The sequence below is a fragment of the Panthera onca genome, chromosome D3, assembly GCF_046562875.1.
Source record: "Panthera onca isolate mPanOnc1 chromosome D3, mPanOnc1 haplotype 2, whole genome shotgun sequence".
Taxonomy (NCBI): Eukaryota; Metazoa; Chordata; class Mammalia; order Carnivora; family Felidae; genus Panthera; species Panthera onca.
The window spans coordinates 80,285,989-80,306,896 of NC_138350.1; the positions used below are offsets into that span (position 1 = coordinate 80,285,989).

A 20,908-nucleotide genomic window follows, 5' to 3' on the forward strand; every position below is an offset into this window, starting at 1 on the left:
CTAGGGTCACAGAGAAAGGAATTAGAAGACATATACTGATAGGGAGGTTCAAAAATGGAGCATTATTGCCGACTCAAAGATTTCATACCATCTAAAAAAAAACCTTTCTTGGCATCCAAGGTCAACTCCACAACCAAGTATTTTTTCTTTCCAAACCTTACTCAACTGGCATGTTTCTCAGTGACAATTAGAAAGCAAAGTTAATTAAATACTGCTTTGAATTTGCTTGAAGAGTTGTGTTCAGGAAAAAAACAAAACAAAACAAAACAAAAAACAGAAAGCAAAGTGTGAATATTGAGATTGGTACACACTTGACCATGCCCTTAGAAGGTACATCACTGAGCTGCTTCCTTAGGCAGACGTGTGGGTGAGAGGGAATAGCTAAAATGTCCTTCTAAGATTTGTTTCTTGGCAACAACGATGAATCTTCACACCCTTTACCCAAGACCAATGTTAAGAATAATCCAAGCACTGTTTCTTTAATGGACTAGTACAGCCAGTAGGGATGCCTCAGGGTTAGCAGGAAAAACTGGAATTTGGAGGTGTAATCTCTTATTGAGTTGTTTTTGGAAACAGTGTTGTTTTCCTGAAACAATGAGCTTGTTGGGTGTTATGAATTATTGGTCCTTAGCCCAGTGTTTGGTACATAGTAGACTCTCAACCAATGCTTACTGAATGAACTAAAATGAGGGATTTCATACTTAAAGAGAGAATGCTTGAGAACAAGAGTGGTGAAGTGCATGCGTGTGTGCGTGTGTGTGTTTAGCTACCTGCCCAAACTTTTCTCACCACTTTTTGTTTTTTTATCTTGTAAGGTAGTTTTCTTTCATTTTCTTCTTTTCATTCAGCATCCTAAAATAAGGAGCAACTGCTAAGTTAACTTTATTGCAGAGACTGGGCTTGCTAGGACACAGCCCCATACTTCCATGGTAAGTAAAGCACGTATTAATTCAGATCTTTGTCAGGCTATAAACCAGTGGTTTCCAACCTTGGCTGCACATCATAATCACCTGGGGTGATAAAAATTCTGATGTCTGGTTCCCACCCCAGCAAATGCTGACTTTGTTGTCTGGGGGTAAGGCTTGGGCATAGTTTTTGTTTGTTTCCCAGGAGATTTTAGTGTGTATCCAAGGTGGAGAACCAGTCATCTAAACAATTCTTTCCAAAGGATCCTGAAGATCACTGGGGATGAAAGCCCGCCCTCTGATGGTTTTTCCACCTGAGTCATAATCCATTTAACTTGGTCATTCTCATGCTACTCTTTGGTCTTGGGTTGAGCTCCTGCTTTTAATTTTATTTTGCTGTCTGGCTGATTTTGATCTTCTTATGCTTGGGCCTCCAAAATCCTTTGTAAGGAATTAGAATTTAAACTCTATTCCTCTATGTCTTCAGGTGCACCCTTTGTGAACTACAGTTCACAAAACAGTTGCTGAGATCAAGTGCACAGCTTCATGGCCATGAGTGGAAGAAATAGGAAATGTAATCCTCAGCTTGTCATAAACCGTGTATGCTAATTTTATTAGAGAAATTATCATTGAGAAACCAAAATTGTTTTACTTGAAATGCAAAGATAATGACTAGGGAGAGGCAGGGAGAGACAGAGAGAGAGCTATAAATTAAAGATCTCAACAACTCCTGCTACATATGCTTCCTGGTTCCTTTCCTAGCCACCTCTGTCTCTCCAAAATCCAGGTAAGTCCTTTCTTTAGCTTCAGCTTAAGACTTCAGTGTTTTGGGAACACTGATGTTTGTTGATTTGAAAGAATTACTTTTATTGTGCATAATTTTCCTTGGGCTGGTTTTATTTAATTCAGTGCCTACATAGTCATGACAATGTATCATCTTGTTTGACTGTAAGTTAATTGATTTTATTTTTTTAAAAAAGTTTTTTAGTGTTTTATTTATTTTTGAGAGAAAGAGAAAGAGAGAGAGACAGAGACAGAGAGAGAGAGAGAGAGAGAGAGAGAGGAAGCACAAGTGGGGGAGGGGCAGAAAAAGAGGGAGATACAGAATCTGAAGCAGGTTCCAGGCTCTGAGCTATCAGCACAGAGCCTGATGTGGGGCTCGAACTCACAAACTGTGAGATCATGAACTGAGCCGAAGTCAGACTCTCAACTGCCTGAGCCACCTAGGCACCCTGATTGATTTGATTTCTGAGTTAACTCGTAAGGAATCCTTGAAAGGAAACTTGGGGTTGAAATGGAAGTTTTAACAGCAGATGTGGAATGCCTTCACAGGGATGGGCCCTTGATTCAAAAACCCCTCAAAGTATTTTGGCTTTCAAAAAATTTTCTTCCACACTAATCTCATTCTTGTTTTAGGATTTTTCTTAAAGCCTTCATTCACTAGTTGTAACATAGCTGGTGGTGAAGAAAGCATAAAATGTGTTGTAATTGCTTACTTTAGTAAATAGTAATTGCTCTTTAAAATTGTGTGTGTGTGTGTGTGTGTGTGAGATTACAAAAGTAATATGAACTCATGGCACAAGCCTGAAACAATATAGAAAAAGTAGAGGAAAGAAAACACTTTTATCTCTACTTAATAATCCATGGCAAAGAGATCTGTCATTGCCCTTTAGGGAAAATTCAGACAAGACTCCGGTTTTCATGCAGTTAGGGACTGGGGTTTAAGATAGTTAATCCATCCAGTCACTCTCTTCTGCACTAGATTTCAATCAGTTGAGAAATACAAAGTACCTGAGAAGGAGCCACTATGGACTTTATTATTTTAAGGTTGGTTCGGAGACCTGAGATCAGGAATTCTCAGGCCCTTCACTGGCCTGGTCACAGGCCAGCAGCTGGGCCATCAGAAGGGAGCAGGAAAGGGCTGGGCCTGCCTGGGGGGAGGAAGCAGTGGGCAGGCAGACACAGGTAGACTCTGGCAGAGAACAAGAGAAAAAACCATTTAGGTGTCAACCCTGATGCCTAGGGAAATGAGAACAGAAACACCGGATGATGCCAGATTGATTCGCGTCTCCTGTCCAGAGAAGGCCAAGGAAAGGGGTGAGAAGCAGGCAGCAGTGACTTTTCCCTGGGAGGATGAAAATCTCTGTTTCCTGAATCAATGCACGGACAGGAAGAGAAGCAGGACGGGTTCCTGTGACAGAAAGCAATTCAAATAGGTGAAATGAACTTGTTTGGTTTTGACTGTTGTTGCTGTTCTAGATCTTGCTGGGATCTTCATGGATTCGCTTGCTGCAGCATACACAAGGTTTGGGTTTAATCTTTTCCAAAAGCTGAATAAGACAAAAGATGGCAACATCTTCTTTTCCCCCGTGGGCATTTCAGCTGCCATCGGCATGCTCGTCTTCGGGACCCAAGGAGCCACCGCAGCCCAGTTACAGAAGGTAAGGAAGCTGTCCAGGCAGGCTCGTCTCTGGGGGCAGCCCTCCGGCATTACCCTGAAATGGGGCTAGGCAACAGAGAATGCACGTGAAGGCACAGGGCAATTGCAGGTCTATGAGGGAAGTCCTCCTCCCTCTCCAAATATCGCCAAGCAATCTGCTCCCTGGTGCTTGAAATTCCTTTGAGGGGGTGCTGAGTGGCCTTGTCCAAAGTCTTTTTTTTTTTTTTTTTTTTTCAACGTTTTTTATTTATTTTTGGGACAGAGAGACACAGAGCATGAACGGGGGAGGGGCAGAGAGAGAGGGAGACACAGAATCGGAAACAGGCTCCAGGCTCCGAGCCATCAGCCCAGAGCCTGACGCGGGGCTCGAACTCACGGACCACGAGATCGTGACGTGGCTGAAGTCGGACGCTTAACCGACTGCGCCACCCAGGCGCCCCCAAAGTCTTTAACCTCACTACTAAAGACACAGCATGAAGAACAAAACCTACTGGAAGAAGTTGCGTAATCCCCACTAGCCTATAAAAGACGCATCAAAGATCAGTACATGAAAGGATTAACCAATGTAGGTGAGATCAATGGGCAATCCAGACCTGTGCATGATTTTGCAAGGAGAGAAATGCTACCTGTCTACCACTGAAGTTTCTTGAACAAACATTCAACACCCCCGGACTGATTCTATGTGAGGGTTTCTCTATTCTGACCACAACCATAATATTTTCTGTCCTTCCAGATGCTCTCTTCTGAAAAAGAGGCAGGGAACTCAAGAATCAAAGCCGAAGAAAAAAAGGTGAGGAGATATGTGTTACAGTCTTCAGTAAGTCTGCTATGTTGATATGGGCTCCCTGGGAAAATGTGTAGGAGGGGTAATAGTTTATGCTTGTTTTTAATCACTGCAGCCAAGTAGGGTTGCTGGTATTATATAGTAACAAACCCTTAATGTTAAGAGGAGATTTTAACTTTATTTTTAAATTTTTTTTTAATGTTTATTTCCTTTTGAGAGAGAGAGAGGGAGAGAGAGAGAATGAGTGCAAGAGAAGGAGACACAGAATCCGAAGCAGGCTCCAGGCTCTGAGCTGTCAGCACAGAACCCAACACGGGGCTTGAATCCACAAACCGCGAGATCATGACCTGAGCCGAAGTCGAATGTTTAAACCGACTGAACCACCCAGGTGCCCCAAGAGGAGACTTTAACTTTAAAGCACCTTGACCACTCCGATGTAAATATGCATGGACTGAAAAGTCCCTATGGCAGAGTGAATGGGTTTAGGAGTTAAACAGATTTGAGTTCAAAGCCTCAGCCAGTCACTTAACCAGCCATGCTACTTTGGGTAAGCTATTCATTTTCTTTGAGCCTCTATGAAGTACCCAGTGGAGGTCTGGAACATACTGCTGACTCACCCAGTAATAATGGCGGTAGTAGGCGATACTATCACTACATTCTATTTTTATTTTAAGCTCCCTTGCTGATATTTTACATTAACGATGTATTAGCACAGGACCAATGACTTCTTAGGGTCACTTCTGGCTCTAGGGTTGTAGTATTGCTCCTCAAAGGACAATCTGCTCGAACATGGGACAGTCCAGAGGTCAGGGCTGGCATCTGGGGACGGTTAGAGCTCTCGGGGTGGGGGAAGGCACATCTACCCTGACAGTAGTCATGGCTCGGCACCAGATGCCCATAAAATCGTGGCTCCAATCACCCAGCAATCCGAGCTGTTCATTTCACAGTCCCACACAGCCAGGTTGTCTGGTTGGCTCTGGGGCATATGTGGAGAGTCAGGCTTCCTTACAAAGTTTGTGTAACAGAACTGGGTCACATAGCTGCTCCACTGTCCACTTGACCACGGAGCACAGTTGTTTTCAGAGCACTCTCCCTCCCAAGCATGGTAGCCTGGACAGAATCTTTGCAGGAATTAGAAAAAGGATTGCCCCCTTGGGGGGTGACGGTTGAATTTCAGCTTTGTGCAGGGCACAACCTGTACAAGTCTGCATAGCAACTCTGTCCACCCCTCAGGACTTTTCTGGGACCCACAGAAGCATGAAGGAGAATAGAATTACTGACTGAAAGGACATTAGGACTGAGGCATGTCTTGGAGGCCACATGCTCTAATCTCCTCTTTCAATAGATGAGAAAGCAGAGGAGTACAGTGATTTGCTCAAAGACATGCCAGATGCACATTTCATTATCACATAAACTTAGAGTATTCTGAACCTTGCTTTTAAAAATTGAAGATAAAATTTTAAGATATCATGTACAAAAGGTATTAGGAATTCTTATACACTTCTGCAATTCTGAATAATGCAATTCTGAATACCTTTTAACTCTCCCTTCTAGTGTAAGAAATAAACTATTGAGGGGGCACCTGGGTGGCTCAGTCGGTTGGGCGGCTGACTTCGGCTTAGGTCATGATCTTGCAGTCTGTGAGTTTGAGCCCCGTGTCGGGCTCTGTGCTGACAGCTTGGAGCCTGGAGCCTGCTCTGAATTCTGTGTCTCCCTCTCTTTCTGCCCCTTCCCCATTCACACTGTCTCTGTCTTTCAAAAATGAATGTTAAAAAATAATAATAAAAAAGAAATAAACTATTGACAAATTAGCTAATGCCCCCAAGTACTTTCCTTGAACACATTCCCAGCCTTTCCTGAAAGAAGAAGTTCCACTATCCTGAACTTGGTGTTTGTTGTTTCTGTATTATTTCATTGCATGTATTTTTTTTTAAATTTTATTATTCTTTGAAACCTCATTATTTTGGGCTCAGGATTGTATTTATAAGATTCATTTATGTTAGGTGGATACTTGTAGCCATTGATGATTCATTTTCATGGCTATTAACCCACTGATCCTGTTCATAGGTGATTTCTTTCTTCCTTGCTTCCTTTCTTCCTTCTTATTAAAAACAGATGACCCTTCTTATACAAGCCTTGTAGTTTCCCTGGATGAGAGTCTCTCTAGTCCTCAGCTTTCAAATATGGTAGCCACTGAATTGGCTATAGAGTATTTGAAATATACCTAGTTCAAACTGAAAGGTGCTGTAAGTGTCAAATATACATCACATTTCAAGATCTTAGTATGAGCAAATAATGTTGAAGGAAAACTGTTTTACTACTCACAACACTTCTAACACCGAATGTGTGAGTTTCCTTGTATTAAACAATTTTGACACTAACTGCATGAAGTCAGTGCAGACCCCACACGTTAAAGAGCTCCATTCCACAAGACTTGCCCTATTTCAGATGCTAATTGCAAGGAAGTAGGTTCCCAGATTATTCACACTTCTGCCCAACTTGGCTACAAATCAGAGGACTCCATTACCCCCTACTCAAATTTGATAATTTTCTATAATGGCTCACAGAACTTAGGGAAACACTGGTTTCTTGTAAAGAATACAAACAAATAGCCAGATGAAGAGGTATATAGGGTGAAGTCTCAGATTTTCCCAAGAGTTTGGGGTGCACCACCCTCCTAGAACATGGATGTGTTCACCAACCCAGAAGGTCTTTAAATGCTGTAGTTTAGGGATTTTTATGAAAGCTTTATCATAGAGGCACTTTCAGTGATTAGCTCTACCTCCAGCCCCTCTCCTTTCCCTGGAGGATGGGAGATGGGACTGAAAATTCCAAGCTTCTAATTATGGTTTGGTCTTTTCCAATGACCAGCCCCCATCCTGAAGTTGTTAGAACAACAGATGCCCCTATCACCCAGGAAATTCCAAGGAATTTAGGAGTTCTGTGTCAGGAACTGGGATCAAAGAGAAAATATCGAAAGAAAAGATGCCTCCTAGCACCCAGGAATTTGTAGTCAGCAAATTACAAGGTTTAGGAGCTCTGTGTTAGACACCGGAGAAACAGACCAAGTATACATTTTTTTATCATGTCACAGATAAAAAACATCTTGTTAATTTTTATATATTATTTTTGTTGAAATAATATATACTTGTATATTTATATATATATAATTATGTATTATAGTTATGTCAAAATGATGTTCTAGATATATTTGGTTTGATAAAATATAATACTACGTTTGATTTTATCTGCTTTTTACTTTTAAGAATGTAGTCACTAGAAAATTTAAAATTATATATGTGGCTGGGGCGCCTGGGTGGTTCAGTTGGTAAAGCATCTGACTCAAGAAATGATCCTGAGGTTGTGGGATCAAGCTCCACATCAGGCCCCATGCTGAGTGTGGAGCCTACTTAAGATTCTCTCTCTCTCCTCTGCCCCTCTCCCCCACTCACGCTCTCTCCCTCTCTAAAATAATAAAAACTTTTAAAAAAAGATTATATATGTGGCTCACATTTGTGGCTTGCATTATATTTCTATGGGGCAACACTGGTCTATAGTACGTATCTGGAAGGTAGGGTGTATGTATGTTCAACTTTATTAAATATCACCAAACTGTTTGCCAAGGGGATCATACCAATATCTGTACCACTTGGCAGTGTATATTGGCCCATTTCATACAGTTGTACAGAGAGAGTGGGACCTGAAACCCCACTGGCCTTGAAGTCACCAGTCATTGATATTCAGGGATAGTTGACCCTTGAACAACATGGGGTTGAATGGCACAGGTCCACTTAGATGCAGATCTTTTTTTTGATAAATACAGTACTGTAAATGTATTTTCTCTTCCTTATGACTTTCTTAATAACATTGTCTTTTATTGAGCTTACTTTATTATAAAAATACAGCATATCATATATATAACATATATATTGTTTTGATTTTGAAGATTGAGAAGACAGAAGAGATACATCACCAATTCCAAGAGTTTTTGAGTGAGATAGGCAAATCCACTAATGGTTATGAACTAAGAATAGCCAACAGGCTCTTTGGAGAAAAGACATACCTCTTCCTTCAAGTAAGTTTAGCTGTATCCACCACATCTGTGAGTGGTATTCATGAATGGCCGATGGCCCATTTAGGACTGTGGGTCCTGGAGGCATACTGCCTGAGCTGACTGCCTGGCTCAGTCCACATCACTGGGTGTCCCCCTGCCTGTTCTCCAGACATTCAGGCCCTTTGGGAGCTTCTTTTTAATTCTGGCAGTCTAAATCTGCTTTTTGCCTTAACCCTATTGTACCTGCCAAAAACGTGCCTGGAAGTACTCAGAAGTGATTTTCCCAGGTCCTAAGACACCCTGATAACAATGTCAGCCATCTTTAATGTACAGACACATTTTTTAGAGATGTTGGAAATGGATAAACTGAATTTCCGTTTTTCAAAATAAATTAAATTTTCAACCTCCTTCTATTCTTTCCCTGTTCCTCCTAAAGAAATACTTAGATTATGTGGAAAAATATTACCACGCTTCTCTGGAACCTGTTGACTTTGTAAATGCAGCAGACGAAAGTCGAAAGAAGATTAATTCCTGGGTCGAAAGCCAAACAAAGGGTACAGTATGGATGGGTCATTCATCATAAAATGCTTCTTGAGCACCTGCTCTGAGCTGGACACTCATAGGGTGCCAGGGTGCACAAGCCTTTGGGGGGTTCAGACTTGAGATAAGTTTGTTAGGGTTAGAAGGGCAGGGCTAGGCATGAGGAGTGGGAGAAGACACTACAGAGAGTGGAATAGTCTCAGCAAATGGGAGAGAGCCAAGGGGGCCCCAGGGAGGGACCAAAGGAAGCCAGCTCCATAACGAAGAATGATTTGAACATGGCTGTGCCTCACAGTATCTTCGGGACTCCTGAAACTGGACCCGTGTCTGTGTTGGGTTCACATCTTTTCCTTTATATGAGAGCCTTTCTTTCTTAGTCTGGGTCTGTAAGAGGAAATGTCATAGAGTGTCTCCTTTCTCTTGTCAAGTGAGAGACATTTAGCTCTCCTCCCACCAAGATCTTTATGGCCTCCAGCTGGGGCTTCCTGGCCTTCATCTCCACTAGAGCATCATGCTGGGACGGTAACAACTTTCAGCCCCATCCTCAGCACAGAACTTGACAAAGCCTCACTTCATGCTCTCTCCTTATCCCCTAGTATGAGCCAAACACACAAGAAATACCAGAGAGAACTATTTAATATGGAAATACACTTGGGGGTGGGGGGGCAATAGCTGATACTTTAGTGTTAGAATTTCAGAATACATTTTTTAAAATTCCAGTTATCAGGAAGACATTATTATTTCACAATACAATTTTTCCATCTTTATACTTAGACCAAAAAATAAAATAAAATTTGAAGAGCAGGAAAAAAGGAGGGTCTATCAAAGGGTTGACTGATGGCAATATTCTTCAGAATTTAGTGTGGGAGGGGCTAAACCCAGAGACAAAAACATCAGTTTCTTTTCCAATAATATAATAAATCCCTAAATTTTGGGTGGTAACTATATCAAATGGGTAAAAATAAGAGCTTACACTTACTGCGTGCTTCTTATGAGCTGGAGAGCGCTCCAAGTGCTCTACACATATTAAGTCATCTACTCCTCATAACCACTCCATGAGGCAGGTTTTATTCCTGTTTTGCAGATGTGGAAACTGAGGCACAGCAAGCTTAAATAACTTGCCCAAGATTCCTCAACTGGTAAGAAGCAAAACTGGATGCTAACAGAGGCAGTCTGGTCCCAGAACCCGAACGCTTAACCATCGTACTTCAATTTATCCAATGGGACACACGGGCTGTGGGCAAAGCGAGGGCCTCCCTACAACCCTGCCAGCAAACCCTTTGTCGGCAAGGCCCTCAGGTGCTGGCCTGGCTGAGTTTTTAGTGACGAGTCAAGTCCACCTTCATCATATCTGCCTTGCCTAGCACTTGTGATTTTGAAGATGGGCCAACTTTGTTGTTGTTGTTGTTCATTTGCAGAAAAAATCAAGGACCTGTTTCCAGATGGTTCTCTAGACAGCTTCACCAAGCTGGCGCTGGTGAACACAGTTTATTTTAAAGGGCAATGGGACAGGGAGTTTAAGAAAGAAAATACCAAAGAGGAAGAGTTTTGGCTGAATAAGGTATGGCCCCTAATTTATGTATGTGATGTGTTGACACGTGGAACGTACAACCTAAAGCCCTACTTGAGCAAACGAACATGGTAGACAGCAAATACTGACTGGAGGCCCTGATCTTTAGCACTATTTTTGGGGGAGCCAATCACTTTGGTGGGCGAACCTGGCTGTCTTCCGCCTCCTCTGACACTGCACGCTCTATTGCTTTGTTGCAGAGTGCGAGCAAATGTGTGCCGATGATGACACAGACCCATACCTACAGCTTCACTTTCCTGGAGGACTTACAAGCCAAGATTCTGGGAATTCCATATAGAAACAATGACCTAAGCCTGTGTGTGTTGCTGCCCAATGACACAGATGGCCTGGAGAAGGTAACACCTTGCATCTCCCCAGTCTTGCTTTCATCTCCTGAGGCTTTGTGTCCCAAAGCTTGTTTCTGGGTAAGCTTGGAAACAGGACTACTGATCTGGAGCTGGTGTCGAGCAGACACTGTTCCTTACTCTGTGCAGCAGCTACAGACGGATGTCTAAAAAGGGGCATTAAGCAGTATCGGGTTTCCTGAAAACAACCAATACAGAAATAGTTGGGGATGAGCAAACAGGAACATTTAAGGTCATATAGGAGTTCCAAAGATCAGCGACTATTCTGAGAAATGGTTGATCTCTGTGCACCTTTTCCCCAGAAAAGAACGGCATTTGCACATATAGCAAATTTTGCATCCTGTTCAGTAGGCTATTAGACTTCCTGAATTTCTTTCTTGGAACTTTAATTTCTTTTTATTTGTTTTAAAAAAATTTTAAGTGTCTTGATTTATTTTGAGAGAGAGGGCACAAGTGGGGGAGGAACAGAGAGAGAGGGAGAGAGAGAGAATCCCAACAGGCTCTGCTGTTAGCACAGAGCCCGATGTGGGGCTCTCAGACTCATGAACAGTGAGATCATGACCTGAACCAAAATAGAGTCGATCGCTTCACTGACTGAGCCACCCAGACACCCCTAATTTCTTTTTAAAGATTTTATTTTATTTTTTTTTTGGAGCAGTTTTGGTTCACAGCAAAATTAAGAGGAAGGTACAGAGATTTCCCATTTCCTCCCTGCCCCCACATACACAGTCTCCTCCATAATCAACATCACTTACCAGAGTGGTAATTTTTTTAATCCAAAGATGAACCTCCATTGACACATAATAATCGCTCCAAATCCATAAGATCTTTAATCTTGAACCCTTTGATTTAGTCCCCCTTCATTTAAACCTAGTCTAAGATAGCTCCAAAAAGAGGTCCAGTACATGCAAAGAACTTGATAAATGATGGATGCTACATTATGATGATACTAGATGCTGTTCTCTGGCTGTGAAACATCTCTAGTTGCTTTGCATGTTGGAAAAATTTGGGATAGCAGAATGCCAATATGTATGAAAGCTTTAAGAGTATTCATACTCTGACTCCAAAATTCCAGTTCAGAAGAAACAAAATTGCTTTTCTGAGTCAAATCAGTAATTTCTGCATTAAATATACTAAGATACCTAGTTCAAAATTCATCATCACCATCATCATCATCATCATCATCATCGCTATTTTCAGATCCACAATATCTATCAGCATCTATCATGCTGCATACTTACTAGATGATCGTAAAATGAGTGGATGAATGTTTGGCAAAATTTATCAGCTCAATGGAAGTATTATCTATCAGTCTGAAGATATTTAGGAGAGATACAGACCTCTGAAAAAGTTTACATTAAAACAAGTAACATGGACATTCACTGTAATTGCAACTATGTAAATATATATATCATGTTAAGTAGACATATATATTATGTAAGGTATATTATTACATATTTATTACAGATAATTCATATAAATATATGATTTATTCTATATAAATTATACATTATGTATGCATAAAAGAGTACAGGGGAATAGTAAAAAATGAAATAATATGTGGATTGATAGAATAAGAAATACCTTATTTCTCATCCTTAAAAATTCATTTACTATTACTGAGTTTTCACATACATAAAGATGAATAAAGAAGTATAAGACAAGTGCCTGCTATAAAGACAACGGTCTAGTGGAATAACATTTCTTTTGTGCATTATTAAAATTAATCATTTCTAACAGCTTCAAATCAGTGTTACAGTGTTCTAACTTTGTGTTGATAATCATACCACTTTTCCTGCATAGATTATAGATCAAATAACTCCAGAAAATTTAGTAGAGTGGACTAACCCGGGGCATATGGAAGAAAGGAACGTGACCTTGCACTTACCGCGGTTTGAAGTGGAAGATGGGTACGATCTGGAGGCCCTGGAGGCCGTCTTGGCAGCCATGGGGCCGGCAGACGCTTTCAGCGAGTACAGAACGGACTCTCCGGGGCTGTCCTCACACTCCGGGCTGCAGGTGAAGAAGTTCCTGCACAGGGCCTTTGTGGCAGTCACCGAGGAAGGGACTGAGGCCGCAGCAGGCACCGGTGTGGGCTTTGCTCTCACACTGGCGCCGGGTTATGAACATTTTCATTGCAATCACCCTTTCCTGTTCTTCGTCAGGCACAATGAGTCCAACAGCATCCTCTTCTTCGGTAGATTCTCTTCTCCTTAGGACAGTCATGGCCTTGGCGGAAAACCAGTGTTAGAGTATCAGTTAAGACTACGGACGTAGCCCGTTCTTTAAGAAAAATTGTCTTACTTGCTTGCATTCCAATCTTACCATCAAAATCAATGACCCGGTGACTGTAACAGGGTGCGTGTACTTATAATTCTCCTTAAAGCTGAAATGTCCTTTTGTTTGTGCTCAGTAAAAACCAAGTTAAATCGAGGCTCGGTAATAATCTGTTGATTTCTTCTGGAAGTAAATCAACCTCTTGTGGTTTTGTGTACTAATGGCGAGAAACAGACTCTTCAGAAAAGACACAGACTAGTGATTCTTGGAGTCCCTCTAGTTCCAATAGTTTGATGTAATACACAAATAAAACAGTAATTTAAAAATTTTTTTTTAACGTTTATTTATTTTTGAGACAGAGAGAGCATGAATGGGGGAGGTTTTTTTTTTTTTTTTTTAACGTTTGTTTATTTTTGAGAGAGAGAGAATGAATGGGGTAGGGTCAGAGAGGGAGGGAGACACAGAATCTGAAACAGACTCCAGGCTCCGAGCTGTTAGCACCAAGCCCCAAGCGGGGTGGAACTCATGGACCGCGAGATCATGACCTGAGCCAGTCGGAAGCTCAACTGAGCCACTCAGGCGCGCCTAAATAAAACAGTAATTTACTCGATTCATGTGTTACTTTTTTCTTTCTCGGCAAGTGCAGCAAAGTGCATAGAAGAAAGAGGATTTAGAAGCACGTCAGCAAAACATAAATTCAGGCTTAAAGCCAGGAAAAAATAAAACAATGTATCAGACAAAGGATTCCCATATTTTCATCTTCTCTTCAAACGGAGCATATTATCTGTTGTCAGTTGTGTAAGCCTTTTGATATTGTGAAATAAAGGCGATTTTGAGAAGATAAATATTGTAGCCTATCAATTATTTTTAACAGCTCTATTGAACTGTAATTTACCTACGATAAAATCCACGCTTTGGAAATTTATGGTTCAATGATTTTTGGTAGATTTCTATAGTTGTGCATCTGTTACCACAATCCAGTTTTGGAACATATCCATCATCCTACAATGTTTCCCTGATGCTTGTTTCCATCCCCAATCCCAGGCAACTATTGATTTGTTTTCTGTATTTGTAAAATTTTCTTTGATATTTCATATAAATGAAGTTGTTAAATATGTAGGGTTTTTTTTTGCATCTGACTTCTTAGCATAAGATTTTCAAGGTTCCTCCAAGTCACAGCATAAATCAATACTTCATTCTTTTTATGGCTGAGTAATATTCTGTTACGTGGATATTTCAGATTTTGTTTATCCATTCATCAACTGATGAACATTTATATTGTTTCTGCCTTTTGGCTATTGTGAATAGCTCAGCTATGAACATTTTGTATACAAGTTTTGTGTGGACACATATTTCCATTTCTCTTGGGTACATACCTAGAAATGGGATTAGTGCCTTTGTGTTTGTCATTTTGAGGACCTGCCAAATTGTTTTCCAGAGGGGCTGCAACCATTTTACAATCTCATAGCAATGTAGGAGGGTACCATTTCTACTCCTCTTCGCCAATAGCTGTCCTGGTGATTGTGAAGCAGTATCTGACAGTTTTATGGCGTCTTTTGAAGTGCAGAGTCTAATGTAGCAATATTATCTTTGAAGGATAATGTTTTTGGTGTATCTAGGAAACTCTTTCCCTAATCCAAGTTTACAAAGATTTTCTCCTGTTTTCTTCCAGAAGTTTTACAGTTTTAACTCTTCCATTTAAATCCATGGTCCGTTTCTGCGTGTGTGTGTGTGTCTGTGTCGTGGGGTAAGGTCTAGGTTATGATTTTTTTTGTATACAGATGTATCATTATCCACAGCATCATTTATCAAAAAGACAATTCTTTCTTCACTGAATTGTCTGGGTACCTTTATTGAAATCAATTAGCCGTAAATATAAGGTTTTATTTCTGGTGTCTCAATTTTGTTCTGTTGATTTATATGCTTACTGATATGACCATACTGCATTGTCTTGATTACTATAACTTTGTAGTAAATTTTGAAATCAGTGAGTGTGATTACTTTGTTCTTTTTCAGAATCCTTTTTGGTTAGACTAGGTCTTGTGCATTTTCATGTAAAATTGAGAATCAGTTTGTCAATTTATTTAAAAAGCCTACTGGAATTTGGATAGGAATGGCATTAAATCTATGGACCAATTTGTTCAATACTGAATTTTCTAATCCATGAATATCAAATGTCTCTCCGTTTACTTAGTAATTTCATTTCTTTCAGCAATATTTTATAGATTTAAGTGTACAAATCCTTTTTTCATTGAATTTATTTTGACAATTTTTGATGCTATGGTGAATGGGATCATTTTAATTTGGATATCAAATCATTAGGTTGTATACCTTAAATATGTACACATTTATTACACATAAGATAAGAATAAAAGAAGCATGAAATAAGATGTTTAAAGGAATTTAAAAAGGAATTTAAAAGGAGTGTTAATGGGTATTTTGTTGAGTGATTTTTTTTCTTTTTTAATGTTTATTTATTTTTGAGCAAGCGAGAGAGAGAGAGAGAGAGAGAGCGAGCGGGTGAGGGGCAGAGAGAAAGAGAGGGAGACATAATCCGAAGCAGGCTCCAGGCTCTGCACTGTCAGCACAGAGCCTGATGTGGGGCTTGAACCCACGAACCATGAGATTATGACCTGAGTCGAAGTCAGACACTTAACCGACTGAGCCACCCAGGCGCCCCTAAACTGAAGTTTATTTAAAAAGGCAAGGAAGCAAGGGAGGAGGTGATTCATCTGAGTTATGAGTAATAAGGCTTTAGAAAGTACAGTGGCTCAAAATGCAGGTCGGGATGTTCTGATAAGAAGACAGATATGACAGAGGTGTCACCAACTACAATGGCAGTTCAGGATCTTAACTGGTGCTTGTCTACCAGCCTCAGTGATAGAGCCTCCTCACTCCACATATCCTTGACCAAGCGTCCAGGATCTCTTTTTTTGGTTTCACAAATGTCCTCAATGGAGCTGGGCAGGTCTATAAGTGGATGGCCTTGGGACAAAAAGCCAAGTGACCCAGTTGAGCAACATCCTATTTGGCAAACAGCAGAGGAGCTGTTGGTGAAGTCCTTTCTGGTGCCAATCTGGGTGAGGTTGCTAACCATTAGTACGAAGTAACCACAGTACTAAAGGCCCTTGAAAGGTGACATGTTCTGGGCTTAGCCAATCATTGTTAACTTATCTTCCAGCCACAGTAATCTGTGTAAAGGGTGGGAATGTGGTCTGGGACTTCACATAAAGATGGGAGGAGAGAAGCTCTCTTGAGGGTTACTAGCTGGAAGATAATCTAGGTAGTAGCTGAAGTCAAACACTAGTCTTCTTGAGACATAGGAAGCTTTCCTTTATATAGTAGAAGATGAGATCAATACTGAAAACAAGTGATCTGAAAAAAGGAGACATCTATCATGTATCTACCTGCCTACCTACCTATTTACCTACCCACTTACCTTACCCACTACCTACCTGTCATGTATCTATGGAGAGAGAACTTGATATACTGTTTTCACCACTCTACCAAAAAAGCAAAACAAAACAAAAAAACCCCTGAGTTTTGTTACTCGGTGCCTGAAGAATCCTGAAGAATATATAGCCCCCTTAGACAAAAGCTTGAAAGATAGCAGGGAAGTTGGGACCCACGTTTTTGGGGATGCCTGAACTCCTAGTTGTTTTGAGGGATTGATTAAAAATATTTTCATCTGCTGCAGATATTGGGAGTGCCAATGGCACAGCCGATATGCTGTAAGAGAAGAGAAATTTCTCAAGAAGAGAAAACTCTCAGAGTTTAATCTTAAAAAAGATTCCACTTAATTGTTTTGCAAGTCAATCTTTTGCTTCTTGTTCTCAGAATGAATTGGATAATTCACATCTGCTCGAAAATAGATAGGTTGGCTAAGATCTCATTGGAAATATAATCGCAGTAGATCAAACTCTATGCATAGGAACGTGTTTACAGGGCGCCTGGGTGGCTCAGTTGGCTAAGTGCCGACTTCAGCTCAGGTCAAGATCTCTCAGTTCTGGGTTCAAGCCCTGCGTTGGGTTTCTGTGCTGACAGCTCAAGCCTGGAGCCTGCTTTGGATTCTGTGTCTCCCTCTCTCTGTCCCTCCCCTGCTCATGCTCTCTCTGTCTCACTCTTTCAAAAATAAATAAACATTAAAAAAGAAAGAATGTGTTTACAAATAAACACAAGCTCATCAGAATGAGCTCGGAGCTCTATGCACAGGGAAAAAGACACGTGAGATGACTGGGGTTTCAAATATTCTCTTATGCAAGGCATTTCAGGACACTGTCATTTGGGCTTTCATGGTGGTGGACTGCATTCGCACTACTAGTATTTGAGTCAAATGTAAACTACTGCGTATGTTACATTCTTTGGAAGCGACCTGCTTTTCAGGGAAGAGCAGAATGGGTGAAGGAGTGGGTTGATGTTGTGGATGTGTGAACTATGGGGAATCAAATGGGAAGATGCTTCTGAATGAAGACTCAGGAGTCCGATTACCCAAATTTGATTCCCGCCTCCAGCACTGACTGACTGTGCGACTTCCAGGAAGCCATGTAACCTTTTCTATTGCAATTTCCTCAACTGTAACATCAGGAGATAACTCAATAAGATAATGCCCTGTCTGGTCATCGCAGAGGTTAAATAAGACTATTTCTACACAGTACTTAAGAAAATGCCTGGCACTTAAATGGTCAATAAATGTAAGCTGCTGCTTCCCCCTCCTCCTGTTTCTCTTTCTCTTCCTTTTCCTCTTCTCTCCCTCCTCCTCCTGCTTCCTTGTTATTGTTCCTCATTGCTCCTCAATCCTCTATGCTGCTACTGTTCACAGTCATCAAATACAGTGATTCTATCAGTTTGTGTCCCAGGAGGCACAAGATGGCACATTCCATTTACTTCGGATTTTTGAAGACACTGTTTTCTACACAAACCTTTTATTTGGAATAGTTTTAGATTTAAAAAGTTGCAAAGATGGTACGGTGAGTTTCCATAAACTCCTTGCCCTAATGTTATCATCTCACAGCACTAGGGCATGTTTGTCAAATCGAAGAAATCAATGTTGGTACATCGGTCACTGTGGCAGGCAGCATTCTACGATTCCACCTGGTGTCCTAGTCAATCCAATACTAATGTAGGTGTTGCTGTGAAGGGAATTTGCAGAAGCAACTGAGAATCCAAATCAGTTCACTTTAGGGAAGGGAAATTACCAGGGTGGGCCTGGTCTAATCCCATGAACCTGTAGCATCTTGGTCTAGAGCTCAGAGACAGGGATGTCAGAGGCAAAGCCCGAGGGATTTGATAGAAGCAAAATTCTCTTGCTAACTTTGAACATGGAGGATGCTATGTGGCGAGGCCCTGAGAGTCTTCAGATGTTTACGGTGACCCTTAACTCACAGACGGTAAGTAAGTGGGAAACTCAGTCTTGTAAGTGCAACAGATAAATTTGACCAACGACCCAGCTGAAGTGTATTCTTCCTCAGAGCCTCTAGAAAGGAGCACAGCCTGGCTGATACTCTGATTCCAGCTTTGTAAGTCCCTGGGGGTAGTCCCTAAATGGGATTTGGTCCCATTGTGCCAGGACTTCTGATCCATAGAGCTGTGTGGGAATATTTTTGGTACTTGATTATGAAGTAATAGAAAATTAACATAATTACTATTGGGTAAACTCCAGGCTTTACCTGGATGTTACCATTAATTTTTTCATTAACGTCCATTAGGTGTTCTAGAATCTAGTACAGAAAATAACAACACGTCTCGTTGTCATATCTCCACAGTCTCCTCTGATCTGTGACAATTTACCAACCTTTTCTTGTTTTTCATGACCTCGGCAGTTTTGAGGGGCACTGGTTTGGTATTTTGTATTTGGGGCTTGCCTGACTTGTTTCCTCATGGTTAGACTGGGGTTCTGGGATTTCTGAAAGAATATCACAGAGGTGAAGTGCCTTCTCATTACATCATATGAGGAAGAACCTGACATGTACGTGACATCACTGGGGATGTTAACCTTGATCTCCTCCTTCAGGTAGAGCCTGTCAGGTTTCTACACTATAAAGTTGCTATTTTCCCCCTTTCGTACTCTATACTCTTTGAAAGCAAGTCACTAAGTTCCATTTATCCTACTGGCGGTGGAGGGATTAAGCTCTATCTTCTGGGGGGGAGAGTATCTACTTATGTTATTTGGGATTTTTCCATAGGAAGGTTCAGAAGAGACTTAAAAAAATTAACAGTTAATTGGCTTGACAGAGATGCAATTTACATAAAATAATTCACCTACTTGAAATGTAGAAGGTGAATCTTTGTAAATGTATGTATCCATGAAAACACCACAACCAAGATGCAGAATATTTCCATTATCCCTGCAAGTTTCTCTTCTTTTGCTTCCCGGTCAACAGCCAGCCCAGCAACTGCTGATCTGCCTTCAATCACGTCAGGGTAGATTTGTCATTTCTAGGGTTTCATTCGAGTGGATTCAGATAGGATATCCTCTTTTGTGCCCCCTTCTTTTTGCTCAGCGTTGTGTGTTTGAGATTCATCAACGTTGCTGAGGTGTCGGTAGTTTGTTACTCTTTACTGACAAACACTATTCTGTTGTCTGGAGAAACCACATCTTGTTTACCCACTTACCCACTGATGGGCTTTTGTGTTGCTTCTGGCATTTGGCCACCATGCATAACACTACTATGCACATTTGTGCGCATGAGTCTTTATGCAGACGTATGTTTTCATTTAGACATCTAGGAGTGAAATTGCTGTATCATATGATACATTTAAATTTCTAAGAAATGTTCTCCATGTTCCACTCCTACCAGGAGCGTATGAGCAGCCCAGTCGCTCTGCATTCTCACCCGTGGTTGGTGTGGCCGGTCTTCTCCATCGCACACATTCTAATGGGTGTGCAGGTGTTCTCTCACTGTGGTTCTCTTCTTCGGTAAAGTGTCTGTCCAAAGCGTTTGCCTGTTTCTATTACATTGTCTTGCCGTTGTCGATTTGTAATTGCTCTTAATATATTCTGAATACAAATTCCACGTCAAATATATGGATTGCTTTTCTAACTCTCTTCTTTCATTCCGCCCACCCCCCGCCGTCTGCCCAGGATCCAGTTTATTCTGCCTTGGGGAGAGTGGTGGGTACCCACCCTGTGCCAGAAGAGGGAGGGCCTGAGGGTCAGTTAAAGCCCGTGGCAGGACGAGGGTGGCAGGGCATGGCGCTAAGCCCCTGGAATGTGGTGAGGCCAGGCTGGGGCCCCAGAGGTGGCTGTGGGAGGACGGCGCAGATGCCCCTGCTGCCAGAGCGGAAGGCACTGGCTGGGGCTGGGCTGGGGCTCCAGGGCTATGGACCCAAGCCACACAGGCACCCCAGGAAGCGGGGCACAGGGTCATGTGACACGGAACGTGACACAGAGGCACACAGCTCAAGAGTAAGCACACGGACAAGTGGGCAAAGATTCACAGGCCAGAGGGGCACCCAGCCATGGCCAAACACGTGGATAAAATGGCGGTGTCATACCAGACCACAAGGGACACATGGCACAACATGACATGTAGACTCGATGGCCACAGAGGGCTGACCTAGGCCATGGAGTGCAAAGGACAGGGTAAGGGGGCTTTTGGGCTCGACTGCACAGCAATCATGGTAAGAGGGCGGCAGGGGCTGGGCTGGAGGTGCCTGGGGGTTAGCACCCCGCGCAGCCCCTCTGGGGCTCAGTCCGTCTTGCACACTTACCTAAGCTGCTTCCACCTCATCACAGACGACCAACAGGATGGCCACGTCCAGGCTGGCCCTGCCCAGGCGGGGGTCAGAGCCCCGGCAGAGCGCCTTGAGCCGCTCACCGCTCACAGTCTGCAGGCGCGCTCGCACGCGGTTGAAGCTGCGCGTCCCCACGTCCCGCATCCGGGTCTCGATGACGCAGGGACGTGTTCACGCGAGAGCTGGGAGCGCCCGGTGACCCCGGGTTCCGGGCCTCCTTAAGTTGACCTTTCCACAGC

At 42.0% G+C, this 20,908-nt stretch overlaps 1 protein-coding gene and 1 long non-coding RNA gene across 4 annotated transcripts; one reads left to right on the forward strand and one right to left on the reverse strand.

Moving 5' to 3' along the window:
• Positions 1-3,053: 3,053 nt before the first annotated feature.
• On the forward strand, positions 3,054-13,321 carry SERPINB13 (serpin family B member 13). 3 transcript variants are annotated; one of them, XM_078436021.2, is made up of 8 exons: positions 3,054-3,346; positions 4,079-4,162; positions 6,592-6,594; positions 8,076-8,204; positions 8,620-8,737; positions 10,142-10,284; positions 10,494-10,649; positions 12,462-13,321. In XM_078436021.2, exons 1-8 carry the CDS (start codon positions 3,182-3,184, stop codon positions 12,873-12,875), a joined length of 1,212 nt encoding a protein of 403 aa, XP_078292147.1. In that variant the 5' UTR covers positions 3,054-3,181; the 3' UTR covers positions 12,876-13,321. The 3 variants fall into 3 exon arrangements, with proteins under 3 accessions (XP_078292147.1, XP_078292146.1, XP_060470017.1); XM_078436020.2 differs by lacking the exon at positions 6,592-6,594 and having other exon boundaries at positions 4,079-4,147; XM_060614034.2 differs by lacking the exon at positions 6,592-6,594 and having other exon boundaries at positions 3,165-3,346; positions 4,079-4,135.
• Positions 12,546-20,755, reverse strand: LOC144613941 (uncharacterized). Its single transcript, XR_013551439.1, has 2 exons — positions 20,646-20,755; positions 12,546-12,887 (listed from the first exon to the last, which is right to left on the reverse strand). It is a non-coding gene; the product is annotated as an uncharacterized LOC144613941 (long non-coding RNA).
• Positions 20,756-20,908: the final 153 nt, after the last annotated feature.

Coding starts and splice junctions, on each gene's coding strand:
- SERPINB13 (XM_078436021.2), top strand. CDS start 3,182: ATGGATTCGCTTGCTGCAGCATACACAAGGTTTGGGTTTAATCTTTTC. Junction 8,738..10,141: donor GGTCGAAAGCCAAACAAAGG/GTACAGTATGGA, acceptor GTTCATTTGCAG/AAAAAATCAAGGACCTGTTT. Junction 10,285..10,493: donor AAGAGTTTTGGCTGAATAAG/GTATGGCCCCTA, acceptor GCTTTGTTGCAG/AGTGCGAGCAAATGTGTGCC.